This window comes from Frieseomelitta varia, unplaced genomic scaffold (genome assembly GCF_011392965.1).
Source record: "Frieseomelitta varia isolate USP_RPSP 00005682 unplaced genomic scaffold, Fvar_1.2 scaffold_462, whole genome shotgun sequence".
Taxonomy (NCBI): Eukaryota; Metazoa; Arthropoda; class Insecta; order Hymenoptera; family Apidae; genus Frieseomelitta; species Frieseomelitta varia.
In genome coordinates this window covers 1523167-1550922 of record NW_025110215.1, presented here as the reverse complement: position 1 = coordinate 1550922, position 27756 = coordinate 1523167, and the positions used below count along the sequence as shown (strand labels likewise).

The following is a 27756-nucleotide window of genomic DNA, read 5'->3' as shown; positions in this document are numbered from 1 at the left end:
CTTTCTTTGTCTCCATGTTCCGAAAGTGACTGCGTTTCAAAGTTGCCCGGCCGCGTTTTACCGGGCAATTAACAAACATTGCACGCGCGCAACTACGTATAATGTAACTTAACTACACGTGTGTAAATATATTACTCGCTATTGCTTTTCGTTCTCCGTGTGTTCTCGACATCTTCCAGACGCAAACACGTGCACACCTCTCGCAACGATACCTTCCTTCGCGCCGCTGCGAAATGGATCTTTAAAGAATCGACCTCGTATTGTCCACGTTGATGTATATGTACGCACGTCAAATTCAACGTACGAAAGCACCAAGAAAGATTGAGCACCGCGCATGATCGCAGATTAAGGATGCAATTTATACGTGTGGTTGCTTGATAAGATACGCGTGTTAGTGACTGATGTACGTGTGTATGTGTGCGCGCGTCTATGTATATGTGTCTGTGTGTGTGTGTGTGTGTGTATCGTTTTTACTGGCCCTTGAAGCGAAGAATGGAAAATCATCGCTAGTTTGACGGACTGACCTGTCAGCTACGTCTTCGAAAAGCTCGATACATCGTGATTCTCCCCCCTCTCCCTTTTTTTCTCTCTTGCCAGACACGTTTTCGAAGGCTCGTCCGATCTCTCACGCGCAGCCAATAAGCATCACCCGAACGCGCTCCTTCTATGAGCGTCTCTTAAATTATTAATACATCACGCGCCGGGATTCTCTCCGACAGTCGTGCAAGTGCACGAGAACACGACGAAATGAAGAATCTAACGTAACGGAATTCAGGTACGTCGACACCCATTCGAACGATCGAGCAACGAACGATCCAAACGATCGACGTCCGAGGGCTGAAGTTTTTTTTTTTTTTTTTTTAAAGACGGTGTCGAAAGACGATCCTCTTTCTTTTCAATTTTAAAAATTCAGCTAAAGTTCCAATTTTAAGAATTCAGCTAAAGTTAAGAAAACGCGAATCGACGTGTCTCCTCGATTTTCTCCTGACGATCGAACTTTCGGATAAATATGTTCCGCGTTCCGTTATCAATCATCCACTGGTGGAAATTTTACGTTTCTCTCTCTCTCTCTCTCTCTCTCTCTCTCTCTCTCTCTCTCTCTTCCGGTTCCCACTCTGCATCGCCTTTTCTTAAATCGAAGCGTGGTCGAAAGCTCGTGCACTCGATCGCACAAGGTGATTTCAATTCGAACGCGTACCCTCGATTAGTTAGGTGTCAGTTGGCGTCTGTTAAGGCACTTGAAATGCTAATTCCTCTAGGCGGCGGCGGGGGCCTTTGTAGAGGATCGGTCGCGTTCAACTCGTTTACCCGTTCAACTCGGTTTCCTGTCTCGCCGATGGTTCACCTTCTACGGGAAATTGAATAGCCTCGCATTAACGTGAGATACAAATTGCCGACACGCTTTGTCCGGGATCTGTTTTCGCGAATTTACTCGCCGCGCGCGCGCGCGCGCGCGCTCCTAGGAATGTGTGTGCTCGTGGAATGTTCGTCGAGATCTCGACGGGATCGTCGCGCATTTTCGAGACTGCCTCTTGGCTCATGGGAAACAATTCTTCCACGATAATTTAAGCAACGATTAAGGAACGCTTTGTCCGCTACGTGTTGACAACGATCGGAATGTGATTCGACGATCGAATCTCTCGGATCGAGGGGAGCTGGTTCGATCGATCGAGTCGCGAAAACGGGGAGGGAAAAACATGATTCCAAGACGGAGGATAATATCGCTGGGACGACGCGCGCTGATACGTTGATACGCGAATACACGGTAGGTGAAAGTCAAGCGGAAACGATGTAACGCTTCATCACCCGGCCGACAATTAGCCAAAATAAATCGTCCCGAGGTGTGGTGGTATGCATAACGGCGCGACGGTTGTTGGGATGCGTATCGTTAAGAGAAGCGTTACGACTCGGCACGAGCTCTCACGGCACTGAAAAAAAATGATAATGATCAAAGAGGGTGTCGGCATGACGTCAGTATGCATTTCTCATCGCCCTCGCTCTGCTCAGATTACTGACGGCTGCTGCACCGCCGAAGAAATCCCCTTACAGGAGAGGTACAACGGTATCAGTCATCAAGATCGTATAGTGGCATCCTGGGTGGCACCTCGTTCATTTTCGGATTGTGTTTCGCAGTGACGATCGCACGAAAATTATTCATACGGTCAACCGGGTGGGAGGCGTGGTCGCTGCTTTGGGCCTTATAACGGGCAACGTACCGTGGATGGATTGCGTGTGTGCGTGTGCGTGTGTGTGTGTGTGCTTCTTTCGCTGGAGCCGCGAGACGAACCGAAACGAGGACGCCTCTCGAAACAGGTGAGAAACAGCCGAGACGAGCGTTTTCGATTTTCGACGTAGCTACGTTGTTACGCGATCGATCGTTTGGATGAAAATCGTGGATAGAACGATGCGCAACGAGTGACGGATGTCGAAGTAAAGTGAGGACGAGTCGAAGAGCAAGCGCGAGATGTATATATTCCGAGGATATCCGGGTACGATCGACAAAAATTTTGCACATTTCGTTTCCGTTGAGACGAGAGCATCCGGGGATCTCGTGACAGTTGATTTCCGTGAATCTCGAACGAATGAATCCGACGCTCGATGTATCTTCGCTGGTCCTCTGGACGAGAGGATTCGAATGATCGCGTTATGAAATGTGTACAAGCACGAAGATTCGCGTGACTTAAGGCACTAACAGTATACTTAAGGCCTAACGCAGCGTTTTCTTCCTTAAACGTTAAAAGGCACTATTCCCTATCAAAATACAACACATAACAAGTATTAATTTGTCGATCTTCGCGCTAATCTTACACGTAGAGGTTCCTCCTCTTCTCTCTCTTTCTTCTCTCTCTTTTTTTTTTTTTTTCTTTCTTTAACAATATAAACTGGCTCTAGCATATACTGGCATCTTGTTCCATTCGTACTTTTTTTTTTTTTCTTTTCTTTAATTAAGAGCTTCGAAATAGAATTTTCTTTTTTTTCACCCACAATCTTCAGCCACGCTGCTACGGTGGCGAAGGTAATGGGAAGCAGAAAAGAAAAGAGCGAAACGAAAAGAAGAAGGTTCGAAGGCTCGAGGAAAACTGGGGAACGCTACACAACGGACGTTCTGCACGCACGGAGACGTCGCGTTACTCAAGGTTTCGAAACTATTTACAGGCCCGCGATTCGCGAGCTGTCCGGATTCTCGCGCGATACGCCCGGGAAACTTCTCCTCGATCGTAGTTATTCGCCTCTTCGGGTGAAAAAAAAAAGAAGAAGGAACACGTGTGTGTGTGTGTGTGTGTGTGTGTGTGTGTGTGTGTGTGTGTGCGCGTGTGTGTGTGTTCCGGTATCGCGCGATATTCTCATCGTGGCCACCGCGACCCTCTTCGCAACACCGTGTGTTTCCTATCGCGCTTTTTCCTACGCGTAGCTTCGTTTAGGAACGCATCGCATGACTCTAGCCCCTGGTCTCATACTTTCGACGCCTTCGTGCGATATGTTTCTCTGATACGCGGAATTTCTTCAACAACGATACTTTCAGGCTCGTAATTCGTTTAACGCATTTTGTACACGGTTAGATCGACGACAATTGAACAGCCGACTCGGTGCATCGTCGATTGCACGAACCCTGGATACACGACTTCTTTTCTTCTTTTTTCTTTTTTTTTTTCTTTTTTCCTATGTACATCTAAAAACCACGAGAGAAAACGTAAACGCGCGTTCTGCATTTTTCCTTTTCTTTTTGTTCCTTCAATTTCCTGTTTCGCCTTGAACCATGGTTTGCGTTCTGTTTGCGTTGGCTTCGAAGGTGCGTTCCTTGAGCTGTCTCGCTCCGTGAGCAGATGCCAAAATAAAATGTGCAGAAAGCGGGGAACGCTCGTGTGTCTCTTTTCGCAACGACGCCTGACACGTGGCACGATTCAACGAGAGCTCGGATCGCGTTGACGCGGTCGACGAGCCGGATGCAAAAGCAATATTTAAAAAATAATTCCTCCATCTGCATTCTCCTTTCTCTCATTTTCTCCTCCTCGTACAATTGAGCGTATCAGTGGACATCTTTCTCGTTCGCGCAATACGTTCGCACCTTCTACTTTGGCACCTTATTTTTTTTTTTTTTTTTTTTGTGTATATACGCGTGGCCGAAAGGGCGTACCGGTTCTCTCAGACACCGCCTACGATCGAAAGAATCGTTTGCACGATCGAACGAAAGAAAGACTCGTAAAAGCATCGCAACGCCTATCGTCGATAGTATACACAATTGTATATTGCTTAATGCACGCGTAATACTGGCTTTCAGAGCGTCAAATTCCCTTGTTTTCTTTGACAGTGAAAACGTCGATGATTGTCCGTCCCTAAACGCGAAATTCTTTGTGCATAAATCTGATAAAATCCCTATTTTATGCATTAAAAAACGTTTAACGATCACGATTTGTAGTTTATTTAACTGAGCATGCTAAGTCCCAAGCTCCGTCACCGGAGTTTCGATATTTTCTTTATTTATTAACCGTTTAATTACCTTAACGATAGTACTTCTTTCACCCCCCCTCCCTTTTTTTTTTTACTGGCTCTATTCTTCGCAATAGACGATACATATGGTGCTCTAGACTAGTTGAGCTGGCCTTATTTAACCGTACAAAAAAAAAAGAAGAAAAAAAAAAGAAAAAGAAATGGAAATAAACTGGAATTACGAACGAGTAAAAATTGGCTACAATTGAAAAAAAAAAAAAACGGAAGCGACCGCGTGCCACTTGCAGAGAACCTGCAACAATCGCTTTTTCTCTATCCACGCTCGTTCCTTTCTCCTTTCCCTTTTTTTCTTTTTTTTTTTTTTTTTTAAATCGTCGAAGCTGAACTTCGTTCGATATTCGTCTTTTAAATATCACCTCCAATAAATAAATTTCCATCAAATATTTTAAATATCAACGATTCTTATGTCCTAAGCGCGTTCGCTTGAAAAAAAAAAGTAACGCAGATTGAAAACAGAAAAATTCGTCCCTTACAGGGAGGCAATGCAACAAGAAACAAAGAAAAGAGATGTCAACCTCGGCAGAGGCAGCTCCGATGATCTTCATCTTCATTGATAACACTTTTCTAAATAATCCCGCGAGATTTTCTATCGGCTCTTAATTATTAAACATGGACAATTTTTACAATATCCTAAGAATGTATCGACGAATTTACATTTTGTCGTAGAAGTGAATTGTGTCGAATTGTGTTTTAAGCGAATTACTCATCCGATAATAAACCAAATGTTACAACGTACATGAACTTTATAATCGATCCACTTTCGTGTCTTATTTTTAACAACTTTTTAAAAAGTTACGAGCAACGACTGAAACTTCTTGCAGAGGTCGTCGAGAGGTTCTCAGCGTATGCGAGAGTTCAAATTCGTCGGAGCTGCCTCCCCGAAAAATCAACGTCTGCCACAGTAAGTCTCAAAGACTCGCGTTTGTCACGATTGCTGGCAGGCTGGTCGCACGATTAATCACCGATAATTGCAATGATACTTCCGTTAAACCTCTATAAACCTAATGAACAATTCGTTTGCTTCTTAATTTTTTTTTTTTTTCTTTTTCTCCTAGTTTCAGCCTCCGACTCTTCACGTTCACGTTGGAGACGATTCGAGTAACGATGCGAGGCTCTTCAGGTCCCGAATGTAACGAAAAAACAGAAAGAATCATCATCGTCGTCGTCGTCCACGATTACGATTCCTGGCCCCCGGGATTCACCGGGACGGGTCTCTCTGCCGTCTCTTCTCGCTCTGACTCCAATAGGCTAGAACTGTCCTCTTTATCAGTGCCTTTTCATGTGCAGCGATAAATGATCGCTCCGTGAAAACGATCGCTGACAAAGATGGCACTTGAACGGCTTCTGGCCCGTGTGCTTGCGATAGTGCCGCGTCAATTCGTCGGAACGCGCGAATTTCCACGTGCAACCCTCCCACGTGCACTGGTACGGTTTCTCGCCTGAAACAAATCAATGAATCTTTGTACATTTTCCGTGTATGCAATCGTAGAAATTGATTGGTTAAATCGGATTTGGAGAGCTGAGACACGCGTTGTTAGTGCAAAAGTTTCGCAGCCACTTGGAAATTTGAAATCAGACTAATGGACGGAGGCTACTTTTATTATATTTCCCTTGTAAGACCAAAAATAATGAAACCCAAGGTCTTCAAAATGAGGTGTATTATCCAGACTTACGTATTTAAAAAGAGTTGGTATTTATTTAATTTAAATTAAATTTGTTATTTTTGTGTGTGTGTGTGTGTGTAATGCGTTAAATTTTGTAACTTTTGTACGTGGAATTTTACTTGCGTCAATTCATCGAATCCGAAAAGTCACAAGTGAAGAAGAGAGTGAACGAGTCGGAATCCATCGTTCCACATTGTTGTGTAATTCGCGTCGAGGCTGCAAACGAGAAGCGTAAACGCGGTGAAAAACACACGCGTAAAACCTCGTGCTGGATTCGCCTTAGATTTACGGCCCGATGCGTATCCACACGTTACGCGTCCCGATCCCTTTCATAATCTCCTTGGCGCTTAGGCCACTTTACTCTCTTACGCGGACGAAAGTCCACGTCCTTGGGCAATTTACAGGGATGTAGCGATGTTCCGCATGTTATTCAAATTTACGATCGGAGGATGTAATTGAAAAGTGGCACCGATCATTTGCCAGCTTTTTTTACGCGGCTGACTGGCTTTCTAACGATCGTTCAGACCGAGTTTCGTTCGGAGACGATTTTAATTATTACGATACGATAAATTTACTTGGCGTTAAAAAACGAAATGGACAAAATGGACGAGACGGACGTTCCAAAGAAGCCAAACGTGTACCGCAACATACAAATTTACAACGAAATTCCAGTTTCGTCAGTTATTTTGACAATGCACCGGGAAGTAGAAGAATCGTGAAGCGTAAAGTAAGTACGTCTGAAAGCACACGATTGTTTCTAGGAGCCAACGTCGCGGACGTGAAATACTCAACCGAAGTTTGGCGCGATAAGCATCGATGCGCGTCGCGTACGTCGCAATATCGTCCCGGTGTTCGCAAGTATACGTCGATACAGGTACATTTCCGAGCGTTTACCCGCGGTGACTCGCGTTACGGGCTCTGCTCGTGGGTTTATTCTTGACTTTTATCTTTCTCTCTCTCCCCCTCTCTCTCTCTCTCTCTCTCTCTCTCTCTCTCTCTCTCTCTTCTCTTCGGTAAGGACGTCGTGACAGCTGTCGCGCGTTGCAACGACTCCGGATCTCTCAGAAAACTGCCCATCACTCTCTTCTATTGTATGCAAGTCACCGAGCGTATTTCTCGGTCCGGTGTTCTGCACGATTTGCCGAGGAAAGGACGAGAGAGAGAGAGAGAGAGAGGGGGGAGAGGGAGAAGGAGAGGTAGACAGAGCGCGTTCGTCGAAGGCAGGAACGGCAAAAGGAGGAGAGAAAGGACGAAGCGAGCGGAAAACGAGAGTAAGAGGGCCCACGGGAGTTAAAAACGTAGCGTCGTCGCGTCGCCTGGATGCGGAGGCAGCCCGGTCACAACTCGATGACGCAATATCGCCATCAAGTTCAGCCGCTCTGCGGAGAACCGTAGACGAAGACGACGCCACCGGTAGACCGGAGAAAATCGAAGCAGAGCATTCAGTCCCGATCGGAGCAGTCAGTTCAGCGATCCTATTAAAGTCCGCGCGACTGCGCGTGGATAATGGTCGACGACGGGACGACGACGTTGCGTCGCGAGCCACCATCTCGTGGAAACCACCGTGGCACCGTCGTTTGATCGATATATTCGCGCGCATCACCGTCAGATCTCCTTCGATCTCTCTCGACTGGCCGCCGGACCTTCCACCGGCCACCATCGCCGCGCGATTTTCTCGTCCCAGATAGCCGATCGAGCCTATTTTTCGTCGTTAAGCGAGGATCGCTGTTGATCGATACTGGAACGAGCCAGGGACGCGATTATCGCTTGCGTAAATCTGAAATCGGACATCGGCGGCTGGCTCGAGAAGCTCGACAGCTCGATCGGCGATCGTTCCGCGAGGTTCGCTCGTTACTCGAGGTTAATTACAACATCAAATCACGTCACGATGTCTCCGATAGTCGGCATTCTCTGTATTCTCCGAGTATTATCGCAGATTACACGGGGAACACGTGGCGCGATCATCCTCCGACAGTTTATATTATACATATTATAACGCTGGCTGCAGCTGGTAATTTATTAGATGGGTATTTAAACGATCGGCGGAACGATACGAAAGAGATCGCTGGCAACGCGGATGTACCGCGGACGTGGATACATGGACGTTTCGGACAGGCTGTGCTTTCCGCGAGAGTTATTGCCGCCGCGTAAGATCGGAAAGCGGCCGATCGTTCAGAAACGATCCGCCTCGTCGGGGATGTAAACGATGGAAACGATATCTAAATATCGGCCGTTCGCGAACGTTTCAACGCCCATCGCATCGCACCGGCTCGAATATTATTATGTAATTCGCTGGGAATACGAGGAACTAATGACCGGGGGGGGGGGGGGGGGGAAAAAAGCTCGTGTTCTCGGCTGTGTTGCGTAATTGCGAGTAATTAGTCCATTTACGAGCGGCAACGTGCACACGTACGCCGGCGGGACGTGCATGTGCACGCAACGACGGGCCGGTGTTGGCAAGCAACGCGGCGCGAAACACGCGGCCGCCGAGAAGGCATTAATTCTCCCGTTATTAATGCATTTTGATTGGATTTTTACGCCGGGCCAGCGTTACGTTTATTGCACCATAGATTAACGCCGCGTTACACCGTCCTGGGCCATTAATTAACCGCAACGGCGAACTTAGCCACTCATTTGTAACGTCACTCTGATGTCGCGGCGCGTATAAATCCCGCGTTGTATTAAGCGAACGCGATGCGCGTCGAACGATTTTTGTTTCATTTTTCTTTTTCTTTTTTCGCGTCTTTTCATTTCGTTCGCCCTCTCTCGAGATGATGTAAAATATAAATTTAGTATACATAAATGTATATAATTTTAAATTGATATAATTAAATAAAGTTTTATAATAAAAATGTACTTTAGTAATGATTAAAAATTAACAATATTATTAATAGTTTGAAAGTAATGAGAATGAATTTTTTAAAAGATAAATGAGTAAAATTTATTTTGTACCTTTTGTATCACGGTCAATTAATTTATTTTAATAATTTTAATTATCTGAAAAAAAAGTAAATGATATATGATAAAATAAAAAAAATAAATATATATTTAGAGATTAAACGTTTGTCGTATTCATTGATATCTAATAATATTTATTAATATCTAGTCTAGATCATCTCTCTCTCTCTCCCTCTCTCTCTTTCACTTTTCTTTCTCCTTGCCGCGCGTGCGCACACACGAGCCGAAAGAAATCGAACCGAGTCTTTTCTCCAATTTAATAGTCGTTTTAACGTCAGTTGGAACGGTATCGTGCCCGTTTACGTAAAAATATCGCGAGAATTAACGTCTGTGAATCGAAATTGCATCGCGAAACTCTCGGTCTAATTCGAATAGCGGGAGAGAGAGAGAGAAAGAAGGTCGTAATCTCGTGAGAAATCGTCGATTAAATTAACGTAATTTATTAAAGTGAAAATTATCGATTACGGGGAGAAATATAGGATTGTTCCGACACGGGTTATTGGACAACCTCGCGGGCAAGTGGGTTAACGATAAACGCTAATTAAAAACGAGACGGCGTAATTAAACGTCGCTTTGATGCGATTTCGCGGGAACTCTCGAGCGGTATCCTTTTTTCCAGCGTACAGCTCGATATTTCAACGCGAAAAGGGAGAAACCGTGCCGGCGCTCCCGTTTTAACCAGGAGTTATTCTTAATGAGTTTATACCAGCGACGCATCCTTTCAACGGCCTTTTAAATCCGCCAGTCCAAAAGTCACTTTGTTATTTACGATTCTTTCGTTTTACCAACGAAAGAAACGTAAAACATCTTGATTCATCATTCAGATAAACTCGTCCATCACCGAAACGCGTCTTCACCGTTCGCGGATGTAACAGGATTTTTTACGACGACAGGAAGCTTTTAACCTACCATACCGGTCAAATCGACCGTTTTCAAACAATTTTCTACGTAACTAACGTTACTGCTAGTTATCGCTATTTATCTTTACAACTTTTCCTAAAATATGCGTACAATGAATTTTTCAGTATTTACCTCTTCTCTTATCTTCTTTCTCCCCGAGAAATATACGTAGCCTGTCTTACCTGCTCTATCGGTCGAAAAATTTATGATACTTACTCTTCTAAAATTGTACAATCGATTCACGAAAAATCTGAACAGAAGTGCTATCAGGTTACGCACGAATGAACGATGGATAACAATGTTTCATTGCAAGAGTATACGCAGGCCGCGGATTTGGATGACGCAGTGCAATTTTATAACTTCAGGAGAGAGTATAAAAGTTCTAAAGTGTTTTCTTCGAATTTCAAGTTACAGGTGAACGTTTGAAGAAGGAATAAGTAAATCTGTCAAACACTTTGGCTAAATATAAAATTTTGTATCTGTTTCTTTTATTTGACGGATATTTCTCTTAAAAAAAATCAAGGCATTCAAAAAATATGAGATTGTTGGAAGAAATAATTAACATAGACAGGTGTGTTCGGATGTCGATGAACAAAAACTTTCTGAAACTGAAAATAAGATGGAAAAAGATGACCTATTTGACACATTTTCTGAGGACTCTTTCGGATAATAAAGAGTAGAGTGTCTTGAATAAATGTAGACGACAAAAAAGGAGATTAGTATTGAATTCTGAAAGTGAGAGTGACTGCTGATACCTGATAAGTCGACTGTTCTCTACGTTCAAGTGTAAAAAGTATTACTTTTTTTTAAAGACCGGTTACGATAGGAACATAAAGTGTTGGTAGGTTTAACGTTAATTCTCCATTCAACGTCATTAAGCGGCGACTGATCAATTTTCTTCCATTCTATCAAAATGTGTTTAAACGCAAAATTATTCAGATAAAGCGAAGATAAATATCGTACAACGTGTTTGCTTTTCCACGAATCGAGAGATGGAAAACGATAATTATTCGTCTTGAAAGATGAACGAAAGCAAAGTGTAACTGAAGTACGTGTAACTGAAACATCGACGTGCGAGCCAACCTATATTTTTACAAGACGAGTAAGAAGCTCGTACGAGTTGATTCGGAGAAAAATGCGAGTACAATTTTACGAGATTCGGATACTCGTAAAACATCGCGAGCCGATGACACGGTGGACGGCGATATTTCGTTTGGTTCGATCCTCGAACGCGGAGAGAAAGCGTTTCGCCATTATCGTCCGAGGATCTGCCGGAGGGGTGATTAAGAAACCCGCTCGGATGTATCTTTGGCAATTATCAACGCATCTCGCAGAGACGCGCGATAAAGCTTCCCTCGCCCCCTCGACGGCCACGGTTCCCTGATGTGTAATTATGCAGGCGACAAGTGCTGCAAAGATGAATGAATCTTCCCCTGGTTCTCGTGACCAACAAATTTCGCGCGCGTCAGGTGCGAATGATGGATGTTTCAGCGAGCGTGAAAGAGATAATGCGGGACTGGTTCGGGACGTAGGGTTCAATTTTCATTGGGTTCGCGATCTCTTTCGAGTTTGTAGATTAAAGAGATCGCCCCAGTCAGACGGGATTTGTACTTTCATTTCAATTAATTTATTACCGAGAGAGGCACAGCGAGTTACGAATCGTGAACGAGTGATACAAAATAAACGAGAGAAGATGTCAGACGATTGAAAAGGAATCTGCACGTCTGCGAGGCAAGTTAATCAGTGAGAAGACAATATTTTCTCACGTTGTTAATTTGAGAAACAAAAGAATCGATTGATACGTTTGTCAGTATAAATTCTATCGTTCGCAGATATTGTTGGGAAAATTTTTCAAATTGCTTGAAAAATTGAACCAAGAGGAACGTAACGTTGAAGAAGCGGTAATTTGCAGATAAAACTCACAAGTCAAACTTATTGCTCAACGAATTTTAAGGGAACAGCAAATTAAGGAGTATTTCTCGCAATCTCCTCGTATTTTGGCACAATTGTGATCTCCATTCTACGATATGGAATGGCCCTTCCTTTCCTCGTCAGAAAAGAAAAAAACTCGTCGCCCGCTGTTACCCGCGGCGTAACTGTGATCACTGCGGCAGTCTTGGAATTGAATTTACAGGATCTTCTAATTAACTCCCATCATCCTGTTTTCCCACAATCTTACACCACAAAATATTCTACTCCTCCTCTCTCTTTCTCCTATTTTTTTGTTCTTTTTTTGCAGCTACAATTATCACACCGGAGTGTCCGATGAGAAAGCGTCGCGATGCGTGTCGGTGACGAGCGTCAGGCTGACAGGCGTTGCAAAGGGGAGAAACGAAAGGAAGAGAAGAAAGAACGAACGAACGAAACGTACGGGAGTAGCGACGTTGTGTGTACATACATACATGCATACGTACGTATGTACATACATACATACATAGAGAGGAGGTAGGAAACGCTGTCAACTCTGCGTGGCGTCTGGCCTAATGCGCCCTCCAGCTACTCCCGCGGTGTACGTACCGGCTTCTTGTAAATAACAACACTCGTTAGCGGCAAGAAATACCGCGGCGTGTACTCGTAATAACTCGCGGACGCGCGATTCAATTTAATCGCGGTCATTACGCGCGGCCATTCATTATTTACGCCGTTATCGTGCTTTAATAAAATATAACAGTCGCGCGGGTGCCCGGCGCGCGTTACTCGAGAAGCTTCAATTAACCGCGGCGAGACCGATTCATCAACGGCGGGCCGCCATTAACGCAACTAACCGGCGAGTTCGGAATTCCCAGGCAACTTCTCGCGCGAGCCGGCTCTCTTTGGAGAAGAATCAAACGATCGGCGACCGTTTGTAAGTCGCGTCTCCCGTTGGCAATCGCTTTTAATTGCATTTTGCCCTGCCCGATCCGGGAAATCCATTTCCCTGAGAATATCTCAAGTACCTGCAACCAGTACTGCCTACCTACCTTCTCATCGCACCGGTTACCTCGATCGATGTTGCATCCGATAGAGGAAGCCTAATGAATTTTAACGCGATTACGCTCGCTACCCATGTATCGCGATGGTACATTGCGAACCGTGTAAGTTTCGAACAGCCACTTGGTTCGCAAAACCGATTTACTCGGATCGTCGTTTCTCACGGGGGAGGGAACGTTGGGAAACACAGTGGGTGAGTCGAACTTTCGTCTGGCAAAGCAAGAACGATCGTACGTTTGCGCCACCTACACCGTCAACCAACTCGTCTTTTCTCTCTTTTTTCTTTTCTTCTTTACGAAGAGAAGAAGTTGCGATCGCCACGATAATCACCGCGGTACCGATAATCGCAGTAAATTACCCGTGGCGGAACGGTCCGAATTTCCAGGCGAGCGAGCCCGATCGAAATGAAAGAAAGAAAAAAGAAAAAGAAGAAGAAGGAATTTAATATAAAAGCAGGTCGAAAACGACGGCCTCGAGATAACGAGAATACGAATCACACTCACGTAAGGAAACTCTGTGCTCTGGGCAGTGGTAATCGCAGCCCTGAACAATAATGCGCAAGCGAATTGTTTTAATGGTAGGTTTGATACACCTCTCGAGTCCGCGAAGGGACGAGGAATCGGTGTTTCCCTTCGATACACGAAACTTTCGTTGTGTCTAGCTTACGCCTACGAGGTTAATATGCCTTAATTAATACACGAGAGAAAGAGAGAGAGAGTCAGAGAGTTCAAGTGTGGAAGCTGCCTCGTTGTTTATCAAGAGTCACGTCACGCCATCCAGCGATTCCCATGTCGCGGGCGAGATGGAGCGAATTTTTTGACGGAGCATCGGTCTAGCTGAGCAACTACGATCGCGTCGGACACTTTCGTACGATAATTGAAGGATTTAAGTATTTATTAGCGGCGAGCGTGTGTTTCGCGTTGGCCGGCGCATCGCGAAAACGGCGGCGCTATTACGACGTGCCGTAGCCGGCATTTACCGCATCCTCGTAATATTTCGAGCCTCCTCTGGCCGCACAATGTAACTTCCGACGTTCGTGGCGTGTGTTCGGGAAGATACACGATATCGAAAGCGGTAGCAACGGCCCGCCATTACTCCATTATACAGTTTGCGAGCGGCACGATATAAATTCGATGCAAATTCTACCGCTCGAGCCGTGAGAATCATCAATCACGGTTAGCCGGCCTTCGATTCGCTGTTTTTCGGCTTGTTCACGGTGGGAGCCGATCGATTTCGGAACGACGATGGTGCTCGACGTGGACGGTATTTTGTTGAAACTCTTACCGGTGGTAAGAAACGCGTTGAAAATCTTCGTCGTTCCCGAGATAAAATTTCAGACTCTCATTTCGATTTCGATGTAGAAAACGTTGCTGAGAAGCGTAATCTTGTAAAATTCTATTTGTTTCACGGCCAAAAAGCCGTTAAAATTATCGAATTTTCAAATGTCAAAATATTGGAAATTTAAAAAAAAAAAGGATGCAATAGAAAAATTACAGACTTATTTGTTATTAGTACTTATTAGTAGGAATGCGCTCGACTATAGCATCATATCGTCATCAGTCGTAATGAAGCTTCCTTTCCTAATTACTTTCTTTTCAATTAAATCTAAACCACGCGCGTAAATAGGCAAATTTTACTTTGTCTACTTTTATGAGCGTTTCTTTGCACTTTTCGCAGTTAAAGCTAGCAAAAAAGTGCTATCGCGCCGCATGCCACTGTCCAACACGGTTTTCTAAACAGCCCGTGACACTAAAACTCAAGTTAAAGTTAAACTCTTATTACTGAAATACCCAACAAGTCAAACTCGACCGTACGAATGATACAGCCGCGAGTACAGTCGACAGTCTTTCTTTTCTTTCACCTCCATCAACCACGATCGTACGTTATCGCGAGTTCGCCGGTTGATTATCGCGCGTAAGATTATTCAGCGAGACGCCTCTGATAACCCCGTTTCGCGTCGACCTTTCGCCGAACAATAGGTTATTCATACGAGACAAATTCCAACACTCGGAGGAGCAGAGACCGAGACGATCGTCTCGGCCGCGCCGCGAACACGATCCACGCGGTAGGGAACGATTTATGCCGCGGAATGGTAGAAATTACAGTAATCAATGAATTGGCATTTCCCACATCGAGAGTGCCGGCATATCCGCCGCCGTAAAGATATCTCGATGGCTGCATAATGCCGCGGTGTTAGAATGATGGATAGATCGCGCCGCTCCGCGTTTCTACCGCCGGTGCTGCACAATCGTTGAAACAATTATTACAGCGAGCGCCGTTATACGACACGCTACAATTGTACCAGCCTCTATTGGCCTTTTCTATCGGCGCTTCGCGCGGCCTGGGTTTCGCAAATCCACGATAATGCCACCCTAATGTGCCGAACGTGCTTCGAAATGTTCGATTGGCCACGGTTTGTTCCTTTCAAATTTGCGAGATCTTTGCCGATTCGTCGCGGCTGATGGCCAGGTTACTGGCTTCTTCAAAATTATGACTTTTTGAATCACGATGATCGTAGGAGGTCATGTTAAAAACTCTCTCATTGAGTTTTACGTTGAGTAAGGCACTGGCACAGTGTGAAAGTTGGATCGATGAGCCGTTTAACCATGCAAGCGACGTTACTTGAAATAACATAAATGACTTGCGACAATATTATAAACAATTGTCTTTCTTTACTCTCTTCTCGCCTTGTCACGTGATTGTAAAACGGAGGCAGGAATCTAAAGTGAAAGACGAACAGAAGAAGGAAGATAGACTCGACGTTATACATTATCTTCAAAACGAACGTGCCGCGGTAGAGGAACGCGGCGGAATTCTAATTTTCCGCGTGTGAGACGACGCGACGGAGGCCGTGGTTGAGCACCGCGGTTACACCATGGTCTTGGTTGAACCATGGACCAGACAAAAGATCCTGGTTCTCACGACCACGCCCTCTCCCCGCCGCCTCTGCACTCTTTGTAGACGTTAAAGGCGGCAGTGCCTTCACGAAGGTACCTATCCACCGGAAATTCTTCAAGCCGCGGCTCCTTCGACGCTGTGTACACACACATGTGTGTGTGTGTGTGTGTGCGGCGGCCGCGGCGGAGGAACGAACGGTGTGCGCGACCTCTTCGAGGTTCCCTCGCGAGGCGATAATAAATGGCCGGCTGCGAATGTACCAACGAAACGCGGGGGCCCGCGTCTAAAAATGCACGCTCGATGGATAGTATTCAACTGTGCAGTCACTCTGGCAAAGCACTATCGAATTTCTAAGCGGCTTCGAGGCCGCGTACGACGACGACGACGACGACGACGACTCGCCGTGCGAACGTCCAAGACCTATGACCCTCCTCTTCCTAGCCTTCCAATCGGTCCGCTTGAAAAACCTATTTTCTATGGGACGAATATGCCTGGCATTCGGGCGAGCGTCGCTAACAGCGCGAACGAACGGTCGAATAACAAGCCTGTACCCCGCGTACATACACAGTACGGCGCGCAGTATCGATAAAAATTCCTGAAATCGCGCGACCGGTCACGTGCATCCTCGTCCATTCGACGCGACTTCTGTTCACTCGCGGCTTTTCCGCTTCGGTTGCCGAGTATCTCGACTCGGGAATCAAAGGCGGTCGATGAGTAATGGCTCGAGCGGTCGCGGCTCGTTGACCCATCCAACGCGACACGCCGCTTAACCATCGCGGCTAGATCTCCGAGCCCCGAGTATTATCGCTATCGGGACGAAAACTTCAGAGATTTCGTTTGTTAATAACGAGTATCTTCGTGTCTTGGGGGAAGATCGGCAGTTAACGTGGGAAGATCGGGCTAATGACTGAGGGAGCTCACCGGCGGCGAGCAAAAAGGTGAGTTTCCTTTTTGCCATTTGCGTCGTCGGGGTAATAATCAGGCCGCAGAAGAGATTCGCGCGACCGCGAGCCATTCACGGGGGATATTGTCCTAGCAATTAGCCTCTGTTCGTCGGTCGGTGTGCCTTCTCCAAAGTGTTACGCTACGAAGCCGTTCGCCAAAGGCTTCTCTTCTCGGTAATTGCAAGGCGCACACCTTGCGCCGTCACCTTGAAACGGCAACGTCACCTATGAACCCTTCTCGCGCGGCGAGAGAGAAGAAGGTGACGAAACTCGCGTTCTACGTCCGTGATCGCTGCGACCAGTGCGCGTGAATCATCGCGCTAGACAATCCGACTGGCGTTCAGGTCGATCAAAGTACGAAAGTGGGACGACTTTGGACGTTTGTGTGCACACGGTGTGTTCAAAAAGACGTAGGGAAAATTGAATCGCGTTAGTTGAGAAATGTTTGTTTCCCATTTACACGTAAAGTGCTTTGAAAATTTTGAAAGAGAATTGCGTGTAATTGCCTCTTTTATCGCATTTACCTCTTTGCGATAATGAGAGAAAGGAAAAAGTCTGGCGAATACTGCTGGATAGTTATGCCCTTTTTTTTATTTTCTGTCGTAAAATTCTATGACGATGATTGGCAAATTGTGCAGGTGCGTTATCAAGTCTACTAAAGAACGACTGGACATCGTGAAACAAAACAAAGGACACTAAGAAGGGATTTAAATCATATTGTTTTCACAGATTAGGTTACTAGGACCAAGTCTTGAAATACTTTTTTAACTACATCGTTTGCACACAGCGATTTGGAATTTTTGTAGTGTGGTTTTGAATTTACGGTGTTACACTGAAATCAATATCGGGACTTACCGGTGTGAGTTCTCTTGTGCGCCTTCAGGTGAGAACTCTTCGTGTACACCTTGTCGCAGCCTGCCACGTCGCATCTGTGGACCTTGCGTCTCTTCAGCGCGTCGCCGCATTCGTTGTCCACCGCTAAACTACCGCCGTTCCCTCCGACACCGGCGTTCACTCTGCCACCGATTCCTAATCCGGTCGCGAGCGCCGGACGCTTGTGAAACACGCTGAAATTTCAAACAGACATCCTCCTGAGAATTTCCCGACGAAAGGACCGATAAAATTCAAAGAACAGATCAAACGAGGGACCGATTATTACGCAATTTACGCGAAACAACAACAATTCGGGGTGAAAGCGAATTTAGCTGCCTTTCGTTTCTCTTTTTTTTCTTTTTTTTTTTCTTCATTTAGGCGTGTCGATTCCCGCGGTGCGTCTGATTACGAACGGGGCGAGAGGGGCGGCAAGAAATTCGAGGAACGGTCGCCCGCCGTGATTTCAATTCAGATATGGATAAGACGTCTTCATCGTTATTTCATCTTGCCTGCGTATATCGTGTCCTCGTATCGTGGACCTCCCCCTCCCGGCCGTATCGTCGACTTTATTCCTCGACGAGTCTCGACGAACAGATTCCGACAGATTCCGCGCGCATTCGCGATGGATTTATACAGAGAGCTTTTTGGCATGCATTATTCATCGATCGATGTGTTTCCGATGCGTTATGACCGGTTCGGACGAAGAACGAGTGAAATTGCTTGCGACGTGAAACGATCGCGGAACAAATATCGCCGATGTACGCGATGTTCCACTGGAAAGAGAGGAAGAAAGAGTCTGCCTTATGAATAAATATAATAGCCAGCGAACGGATGAGAGGAGAGGGGAAAAGGGAAGAAACGGCGGTCATTACGTTAATCCGCGCGGTTACATGGAAGCGTGCGCAGAGGGGGAAAGAGGGACAGGACGTTCGGTCTTTTAACAGATCTTTTAACAGATCTTTTAACGGGATAGACGATTTGCACGGTCGTATTAACAGAGCTGTCAATCCGGCGCGCCACATGTTCCATCGAACAGACTCGAGGAGGACTGTGATTTCCCATAACGGGTTCGTGGATTTGCCAAGTGCCTAATAATCGGTTACCCTCGGCCGACGATCGGCTGTTAGTACGCGAGAGAGTTTTGAGAAAACACGTCGGGCGAAACGTTCAAATATTCAAACGCTGTAATTTGCAGAGAGACGTTCCGAAGTCGAGGAACGTATATTAACGTACAATTTCGAATCGATGTTGAATCGATTCTCTACGAGATTTCTATTAAGGCTTCTTATAAATTTTTTCGTTTTCGAACGCTAGCCTCATCAAGAGTCGGCGATAGTTACGCAATTGCACCGAGTCTCTTTATTAAGTTTCTTTTCCTCGAGCCTTAACATCGCACGTGTGAGCGCATAGTGGCGCGTATGCTTTGAATGCGTTCATAAATCACGGGGCCCCTTCGTCGAAACGTGCTCCATTTTGCACTCCATTCCCATGCATATTCATGAATTATTTGTCCATTATGCCGTGGCCAACGGGGGTAAACGTTGATACTCCATTATCGTTTGCAATCGGCCCGCAATTTATTATAATTTTAAACCACTTAAACCATCGAGCAACTAATCACGAAAACACGTATTGAGACTTCCGTTTAGAGAATCCGCAAGAATCCGTAAATATGAATTTCGTATTAATAATTATCGAGAGTTTCTTAATAATTCTCGAGAGAACGCTAATCGTTCCACGACTCCGAGATCATCTTTTCTTCTTGCGGACTCGAGAGTCACTATCGCGATCCCTCGGCCAAAAGATTCTCTCAGCGACGCACGTCGGTTGCTGAATTTCGTTCGGAGCTAACAAAAAGAAGCGAGACGCGTCGAATCGATCAATCTTACGACTCGACACCCGGCGAAACTTGTTTCGCGACCAAATTCGTACTCGCGGTCAATTGTCTCGCCGAACGGATTGCCGAGGCAATTGTCGGAAAAAGATAATTTAAGATACTTCGAAACGATACCATTTCTGGACTTGTTAATCTCGCGTTAAGTTACAAGTCTCAAGTTCATGGAAAGTATTTTCATTTTGTCGAGCTGAAAAATGGCCAATAACGATTTCTCTGCGAGAGACATTACGAATTAACGTGCGACATCGAGTCATTCTGTCAAGTTTGACCGTGTTTCAGAATTTTGTCGGTGGCAAAAAGGAATTTTCAGCGGGACTCGCTCGTTTCAAGTTAACCGGATAAAACGGCACCGGTGGTACCACTGACGCATCCCTGGCCAAGCCATATTTCATCGGGACGAAGCCCAGCCTCGCACGCCTCGTGCCGTAAACCAGACCCGCAGACTCGCTGTTTAAACTGGCATAAATCTGCTTCCACTCGTGATAATCCTACTCGCTTCTATTCCGAGAAACAAAACCCTCTCGTACGATTTCCCGATTTCCGCAACCTCGACCAGAGGTTCACGGCTACGCTCTCTCAGGGATGTTTTCTAACGTTTTCGCATGATTTTCTAGGAACGCGTTGCGCGATTTGACGAGATTATTTTTGAGATACCTAACAACAAAACAACTGATTTATAATTTTCTATATTTAGAAAATTTTATATGCTCGTGACAGTGTATTTTTAGATATTTCGAGTGATTTTTTAATAAATATATTAATAGAAGCTTGTGCTAATTAATTTGTATTAATCTGTACGTTGCACTTTCATTTCTTTGCTACGAATACTTTAGCCATCGATAGTTCTAGCGTTAAGATTACTCTGATCTCTATATAACGCGAAGATTTTCTGCAAAATACCTTGAGATTTGTTTAAACACTTTGATTCGAGGTTTCAAACTTGTCCGAGAATTGGAATTCGGAGTCTTAACTTTTAATCAAATTTCATCGAGCCCAGATGAGATTAATACTCTGTAATTATCCTATCGAAGAATAATTGGCAACTGATTAGCTTCGTATTATTAACACGTTCGGTAATTGCAGCGTGTCTGTTTCCCCGTGATTGTAATTAATATTCCCACGATATCGCCATATCCGGGCGGTAATTTATTTCGCGATAATTCCATCAGCTTCCACGGCGTCGAAATCTCGTCGGCGCCGCGTGTCTGCAGAGAGTAGAAACTACCAAATGGATCATTGTTCGGGAGACAAGGAGGTAACCGCGTGGTGGCTGGGCTGGCTGGAAAGGCGAAGGAGGAACTGGAAAGTACATTTGTCGTGAAGTATTGCTGCAAGCTTGCGGCAGTTCCTCTGCAGGAGGGCTCCGACATGCGGGTACCGATGTACAACGGTACGTGTACACGTGCGTAGCTGCACTCGCGTGCGTGCGTGCATGCGTGCGTGTGCAAGTCGCCGACGTACATACGCGCGCGTACATCTAGACGGAAACAGACAGAGAACCGGCGGAGATTTATGAGAAACGTGAAGTATAACTATCGGTTAACGGCATTGGGACACGAGAGGACAGGCCTCGATCCACGATGCTGGTGACGATCCACGAAACGCGATCCGCAGGTACCATTATTGAGGCCCATTTCGCCTCGTATGTGAACAACGTGACATCGCAGTTCTATTAACTGGTTAAGCAATCGACTAATAGGTATCAAAGACGAAATAAAAATGAGCGCCAATGTGTGCATGTCAGACTCACTTGCGGGCAGAATTGAATTCAAAAATTAATTTCGAAATGAATTTAATTGACGACTGAAAGATTCGTACTCTCAATGCACGTCTACTAGTATATAGAAAATCCTTTGATTTACAGAAAAATTGACAAACTTGAACAAACTTGAGTGGATATATACGTTCGTCGGAGATTTTTCGATTGGAAGCGCGTCCCTGTTTTCCTGCGCGCGGAAACGTTTTCAAACGTCACAAGTGCGAAACATTGTCAACTCGAGAATCTTTCGAGGATCATTCGGAAGCTCTAATAGAGTCATTGACACGGAAAGAACGATCAAGAGGGGAAGATTCCAAGACAGAAGTATCAACCGTTATGTCATCGAGGTAAAATCGAGGTAAATCGAGACGAGACTCGCCGACGTACACACGTTGGAAAGAAATCGTGACGCTCCGTATGAAACGAGGTTTGTTAGACGTTCGTGCAGCCGGGTGTCACGAGATTACTATGTTTTCTAACGTCGGGTCTTTTCGTCGAGATCGTCGGCGGCGGACTGGACGCGCGCTCGACAATGGGAAAGACAGTCGCGGCAGCGCACGAGAGCAAATTAAACGAGATTTACAGCGGGTGCACGATCTCGTCCTATTAACCCTGGACGCGCTTGTACGTTCGATGAAATATGACGGCGTGTAGGCATCGGGGCCGCTGATATCCTGCTGTTTTCCACCGATTCTAAATCGATGATAAAGTCAGCCAATCGACAGTCTATGTAAATCCTCTGTCGACTTCATTCGATGACGCAATTGACGCTTGCCTGCGCTACATTTTCAATCCTCTATCCTCTATCCGCGAATCGTCCAATAACTCACGTTGCGCTCGAGTTGCTCGATTTCTACGAAGCTCTGTGAATACACACGGTCATAGTTTAAATATCTTTAACTACAGTTTATAGTTTAAATTCTAGTGCTTAAACTGTAGCATATAGTTCAAATATTTAAGCTAAAATGTGAAATCGGACACGGTAATATAGACCTAAGTGTAAGCCGACGATCGCACGCTTCACACACTTCGGTAATAGAGCGCATCTTGTTGCTGGTTCACAAGAGGAGAAAAAGAAAGAGAGAAAGAACGGTGGGTACGAAGGTGTGCGCAGCCGCTGCTACACATCTGTCAAGAGCGTGGAAAAAATCGGCTGGTTCGCCGCGGGTATCGCGATACCATCGGCAAAAGTACTTACAGGGACGTTTCCTTTATCCTCTGTAACGCGAGCAGGGCCGCCGAGGGGGAAACGAAGACAGGATCGAGCGGTTCCATCATGCGGACCGACACGTCCCGCTCCCTGTCCCTTTCCCTGTCCCTTTGCCTCTCCCTATCGCGATCCCGTTCCTTTTCTCGATCCCGCGGCTCCCTCTCCCTGATCCCCGACTCTCGTTCCTGCTGCCGTTCCCTCTGCTGCTCGTTCTCCGTGCTCCTCTCTCGCATCCTGTCGCGTTCTCGTTCCCGGTTCCTCTCCCACGCTGTTTCACCCAGAGGCGGCAATGGCGGCGACACTGCAACAAAAGAAATACCGATTGGAATATTAATTGACCCGGCAAATTAATTGACCCTCAAACGCTGTCAAACGCGCCTCGTTATCTCTCTGCTCATTTTCCAGAATCTCGTCACAGTTGGATCGCGTCGAATGGATCGTTGATTCATGAAAAATTGTCAGCGTTGCTCGCTAATTATTACATCTCGCGGGATCTTGGATCATACGTCCGCTTGCGACGTATGTGGTTCTAGTTGGTACTTTCAGACATTTTCAGTTGAAAGTTCAATCATTTCACAGGTCTTGTGAACTAAGCTCCTCGAGGAACTGTGTTAATTGCATTTGTTACTTTTGTCGCGAGTAGTGATAGGATCGTGTCCAATATGTATTTGTCAGATTCGAGACGAATGCGTAAAGTTCATAGTTTCATAAAGTTCGAATGTTATACATCGAAATGAATATTTACAAGTTTCATAAAACTATGTTTAACCATTATGTTAAACTAAGTTTTAAATGTTAATTTTAATGTATGTAAGTTTAAATGTAGTTTGAATAAAACTATCTAAGTTTTTCGATAGATTTGAGCGATAGTCGAATAAGGAAATGTTCACGAATATGTGAACAGAAGCGTGTTATAGTGTTAGCTTTATAAACATTCAAACACAATTTTTAAAATTATCTAAAAAAAAAAACAATATTATTGTATTGTTTTAGTCAATAATTAAGAACTAAATTATGCATCGAAATGACACTGAACGATCACAAATATTATCACAAATCGCTTTAAGAAAATGCCACTTTTAGAATGAAAACAATTTTGAATAAGATCACTCCTAAGGTTTCGAACTTGTTCGATCGAAAGTGCTCCATTTTAATTCTCTTTTATATCACAGAGTATTCGTAGATGGTTCAAATCCATCAGCAATTTCATTCTTCAATTTCAAGTTTCAGTTCATTAACAATTCGAGAATATTGTAATAGTGTAGTACTTTTCGATATACTTGTAGAGGATTCGAATCTAGTTTATCAAGGATCGAGTCTACTTGCAATTTACTCGTCACCGTCTGTGCTTTCCATCGAGCTTCGCGTGCCTCCTTTTTCTTGTTCCATCCCCCTCCCCCCTTTTTTTTTCTTCGCTCTATTTCTAGCCGCCTTTCTTCCCCCGTTTCGCTTCGAAACAAACTTTCACTGGCCATCGATTCTCTTCGCCGCCGACCGCTCACCCACGTGGTCGCATGCAAACTCGTCCGTGACATTACTGTTACTAATTAATACACGGCCAGCGGCCAATAGATTTGCGATCGAACGGCGTCGTCGCCGCGCTTAGAACGTGCTCGGGACTATCGACACGGTGGTTTAACTTTTGACCGGGCCGGTGCCCGGCTTGCTATCTGCGCGTCTTTCATTCGATTATCGAAGTCGCCGTCTCGATTGCCTCGTAATCGATGTAAAATTGTAATTTCCAAGGCTTACCTCGTTACGCGGTAATGGCTCGTTTGCTGGTAAATGCTCGTAATTAGTGCCGCGTAATTTCGACTACACGAAATCGGCCGCTCGGTATCGTTACTCGCAATTTGTTCCGGCGGAGAGGAAAAATTCTCCCCTCTCCACCCTCTCCGCGATCGGACGCCACCAAACACCGACAACATCAGGGTGGATCAACGCGGCTAAATTCAATATGAGTCGTTTCACAATTTAATCGAATCTCTTCTTGCCCCTTTGTTTCCCGCACGATCGCTATCCATGCTCCCTCTCCCTCTCTCATTGAGTTTTTCGTCGTACTTTTTTTTTTATTTTTCTATCTTTTCTATTCTTATCTTATTTTCCCGTGTTTTCCACTTCTCCGACTCTTCCAACTATTCAAGACGATTGGACTTGTTCAATTAGTTTGAAGAAAAGGAGAGAGAGGAGGGAACGCGCTTAATAATTCAGGAATCGACGTTCAACCCTTCGGCTAAGAGCTACCGTACGCATATCGGCCTTTCACCTTACCCGATCCCGCCGGAAATATTTCTCGGGCGCATTTCCCGATTTTAAAATAACCGGCAACGTCGATCAAACGGGCTGAGACGTCTCGAATTCGTCTACATCTTTCACGCTAGGTTATGAAATCTCGGAATCTCGTTCTTCTTGCTGTTAAAAATAAAATATTTGCCAGAGAATTCGACAAAGGCGCAGAACTATACATAATTCGACGCAGTAAGACTCTCAAGGGAAAATCAGTTTCGTTTGTCGTTTGTCTGACAGTTGATTGAAGAAGAAAAAAAAAAAGAATAATAAAAAATGCGTCAAACGATGCTTAAAACTGCTTCGACGTGGTTCCTCGATTCGCGCGCAGAAACGAAGAAACTCACGAGATAACGGGATTAAGAGGTATGTAATCGATTTGGTTCGGCGAGGAGGAAGAGACACAGCGCGCGCAACAACGTGGAATATTGCGTAACGCGCGTACGCACGCACGCACGCACGCGAGTCCCCTACGGTTGTCCGTCGTGAATCAACGAGCCGAAGATTTATGCAAACGGCCACGTTGTGGTCGACCGGACGCATGCCAGCCGGCCAGAAACGCGCTCGACCGAAGATGCATTACTGGAAAACGGACGCGAGTTCGCGCGTGTTTCGCGCGTTTGATGAATCGTGGCTGAGATTGATTTTTAATTGAAACGCAGCCCTAGTATTTCTGCAGCTGGCCCGACCGTTGAACTCGAACGGGCCGTAAATATTGCGAGTGACGGTGTCGTAATCTATTGGATTCCGAAAAATAGCCTGAGACGTCCTAATCGCGCTACGCTTCCAATGTGACACGTTCGTTCCAAAAATTGCGGTTTTCTTCGTCGTTTCATCCTGTGTGAAAAAATGCGTCCATGTTACAGATACTGTTGTCCTTATCGTGAAATCGATCGATCAATTGTATCGAGGAATCGTTACAAATATAATTAATGAGAGATCATTTCCTTGCGTTATCTGTAGCGGGTAGCTTCGCTTAATTAGTCTCTGCTTTGAATGGACTGTTTCTTCTCACCGATAAGCTACTCATATATATTTGAATCCCCGCCATTTTTGGACGTCTGGTTAGGATTATTAAGAGCAGAACTATCAAAGTGGTCGAAATGACCAATTTGTAAGACGTAGAACAGTGTATTTTTAGAGATTTAAATGATGTTTCGTAAAATCTATATAACAAACAGTTGGTGTACTTCTCCATTGTATTATAAAGTTTTCCTATTTTTTTTTTCTGTTTCTAATTGAAAATTTTATGCTTTGATCGTCGTCAGTTCTAGTATTAACTCTTGCCGTGGTTCTGTTCTTTATCAGGATTATGATCTTTGGTATCTAAATAGAGCACAGAGTCGTCGGAACATACCGACAGTTCTATGACTCTTTTCTCTTCATTCTTCTTCCAATCGTTATACTTCCAACCCTACGTAAAAGATCGTCGTTCCACGAATATATCAGAGTTGCAATAACTCGTGCCTAATTTCATTTTTAAATGTTACATTTTGCTACATTTTGATCGGTCTCCGAAAGGAAACTCCTAGCGAACGTTCCTCCAGATGCAAAAACTTTGCTCTTCTTTAATGAGTTGCCTCGCCCACCGGTTAGAGCTAACACCGAGGATTACCGATAATAACGCGGTTTTACCGGGTTTCGCCTTTCTATCCTCCGCGCCTCTTGTTCTCCTCTCTCGTTGCCCGTTGCGCGCGTACACGTCCAGACACTTTCACGACCCGGCGAGTCGTACCAGCCAAGGGGGTAATTGATAATGTTAAACGCGAGGTTAATCCGCCGATTTATGGGCAGAGTTTGCACGGCGGGGCTTTTTTTCGAATCTGCCAAATTGAGGGATAATAGGCGGACATTAATGTTCCGCTGCCAGCAATCGGACACGGCCAGCCGGCAAAGAGAGATAAGTGGGAATCGCCGGTTACGATACGCCCGTCGTCTGTCTCGTCGCGAACAAACCGTCCTCGATTAATTCACTGGCAGAGTCGGCTCTTCGAAACTTGCGAGTTCAGCTGGACAATTAAAGCAGTCGCTTGACTGGCTACCACTTTACGTCGAGTTTCGATGGTATGCTTGGAAATGCTCGTCGCTCGAGTATTATTTCAATTCACAGCATAGATTTCTCAGAGTTGCTCGTAACTGTTTGTCACGCCCGGAAGATATTTTCTTCTCTTCTCTAGTTTCAAATACCACTGGTTTTTTTTTTTTTCAAGCAGCAGCGCTAAACTCTCCCGACGGCGATAGCTCGTAATTCTCGAAAGTTCTCGAGAGATCTTTATCGCGCGATTCTAAAATAATCAACTGGAAAATTCATCAATTGCCAGGTCGGGTCTATCGGAAATGCCATCATCGGGAAGAAGAAGCGTTACGCCATCATTTGCGCGAGTTCAAAGCGGCGAAGACAGCGACACAATGGCCGGCTGATTGACAATCATCAAACACGCCCCGGTCGATTAATCAATATTAATTATGGAAAAAAAGTGGTTGGCTGCTCGCAATGAAATGATAACCCGGCCGGCCACGGGTTGGTGGCTCGCCACGATGCTTCGAATGATGAATCGTGTTTCGTTTACGGTAACCTGTCGTGCAGCATCATCGATTATCATACATTGTATGATCAGTATACGCCGTAAGTCAGGCCACGGAGAAATATGCGCGAGCCGTTCCCTTGAATACGCGTGTGTGCACGAAGACGCGCCAGGTGGGTGGACGTGCCACCCGCATCGCTCGCGGAACTCGTTAGACGCGAGTTTTCAATTAAGTTTCCGGTTTCGCGCGGCGGAACGGAGATTAGCCAGTGACCCGTCTTGTACCAATTAATCGTAGATTACGATTTTTCAATTGGGGTCCCGTTTGAGTTCACCGAGGTTCTCTCGCGTACGCACACATAC

The 27756-nt window shown here is 45.4% G+C and overlaps 1 protein-coding gene across 3 annotated transcripts in view; it reads right to left on the bottom strand.

Annotated features, from left to right (window-relative positions):
* Positions 1 to 1130: 1130 nt before the first annotated feature.
* The window catches only part of LOC122532656 (Krueppel-like factor 6), a 336309-nt gene continuing 309683 nt past the window's right edge, over positions 1131 to 27756 (bottom strand). For all 3 annotated transcript variants that reach the window (XM_043661634.1, XM_043661635.1, XM_043661637.1), the window contains 3 exons: positions 22571 to 22883; positions 17699 to 17910; positions 1131 to 5948 (listed from right to left, as the gene is read on the bottom strand). In XM_043661634.1, the coding sequence (XP_043517569.1) occupies positions 5776 to 5948; positions 17699 to 17910; positions 22571 to 22883 (698 nt within the window). In that variant the 3' untranslated portion in view covers positions 1131 to 5775. The remainder of the gene's footprint in view (positions 5949 to 17698; positions 17911 to 22570; positions 22884 to 27756) is intronic.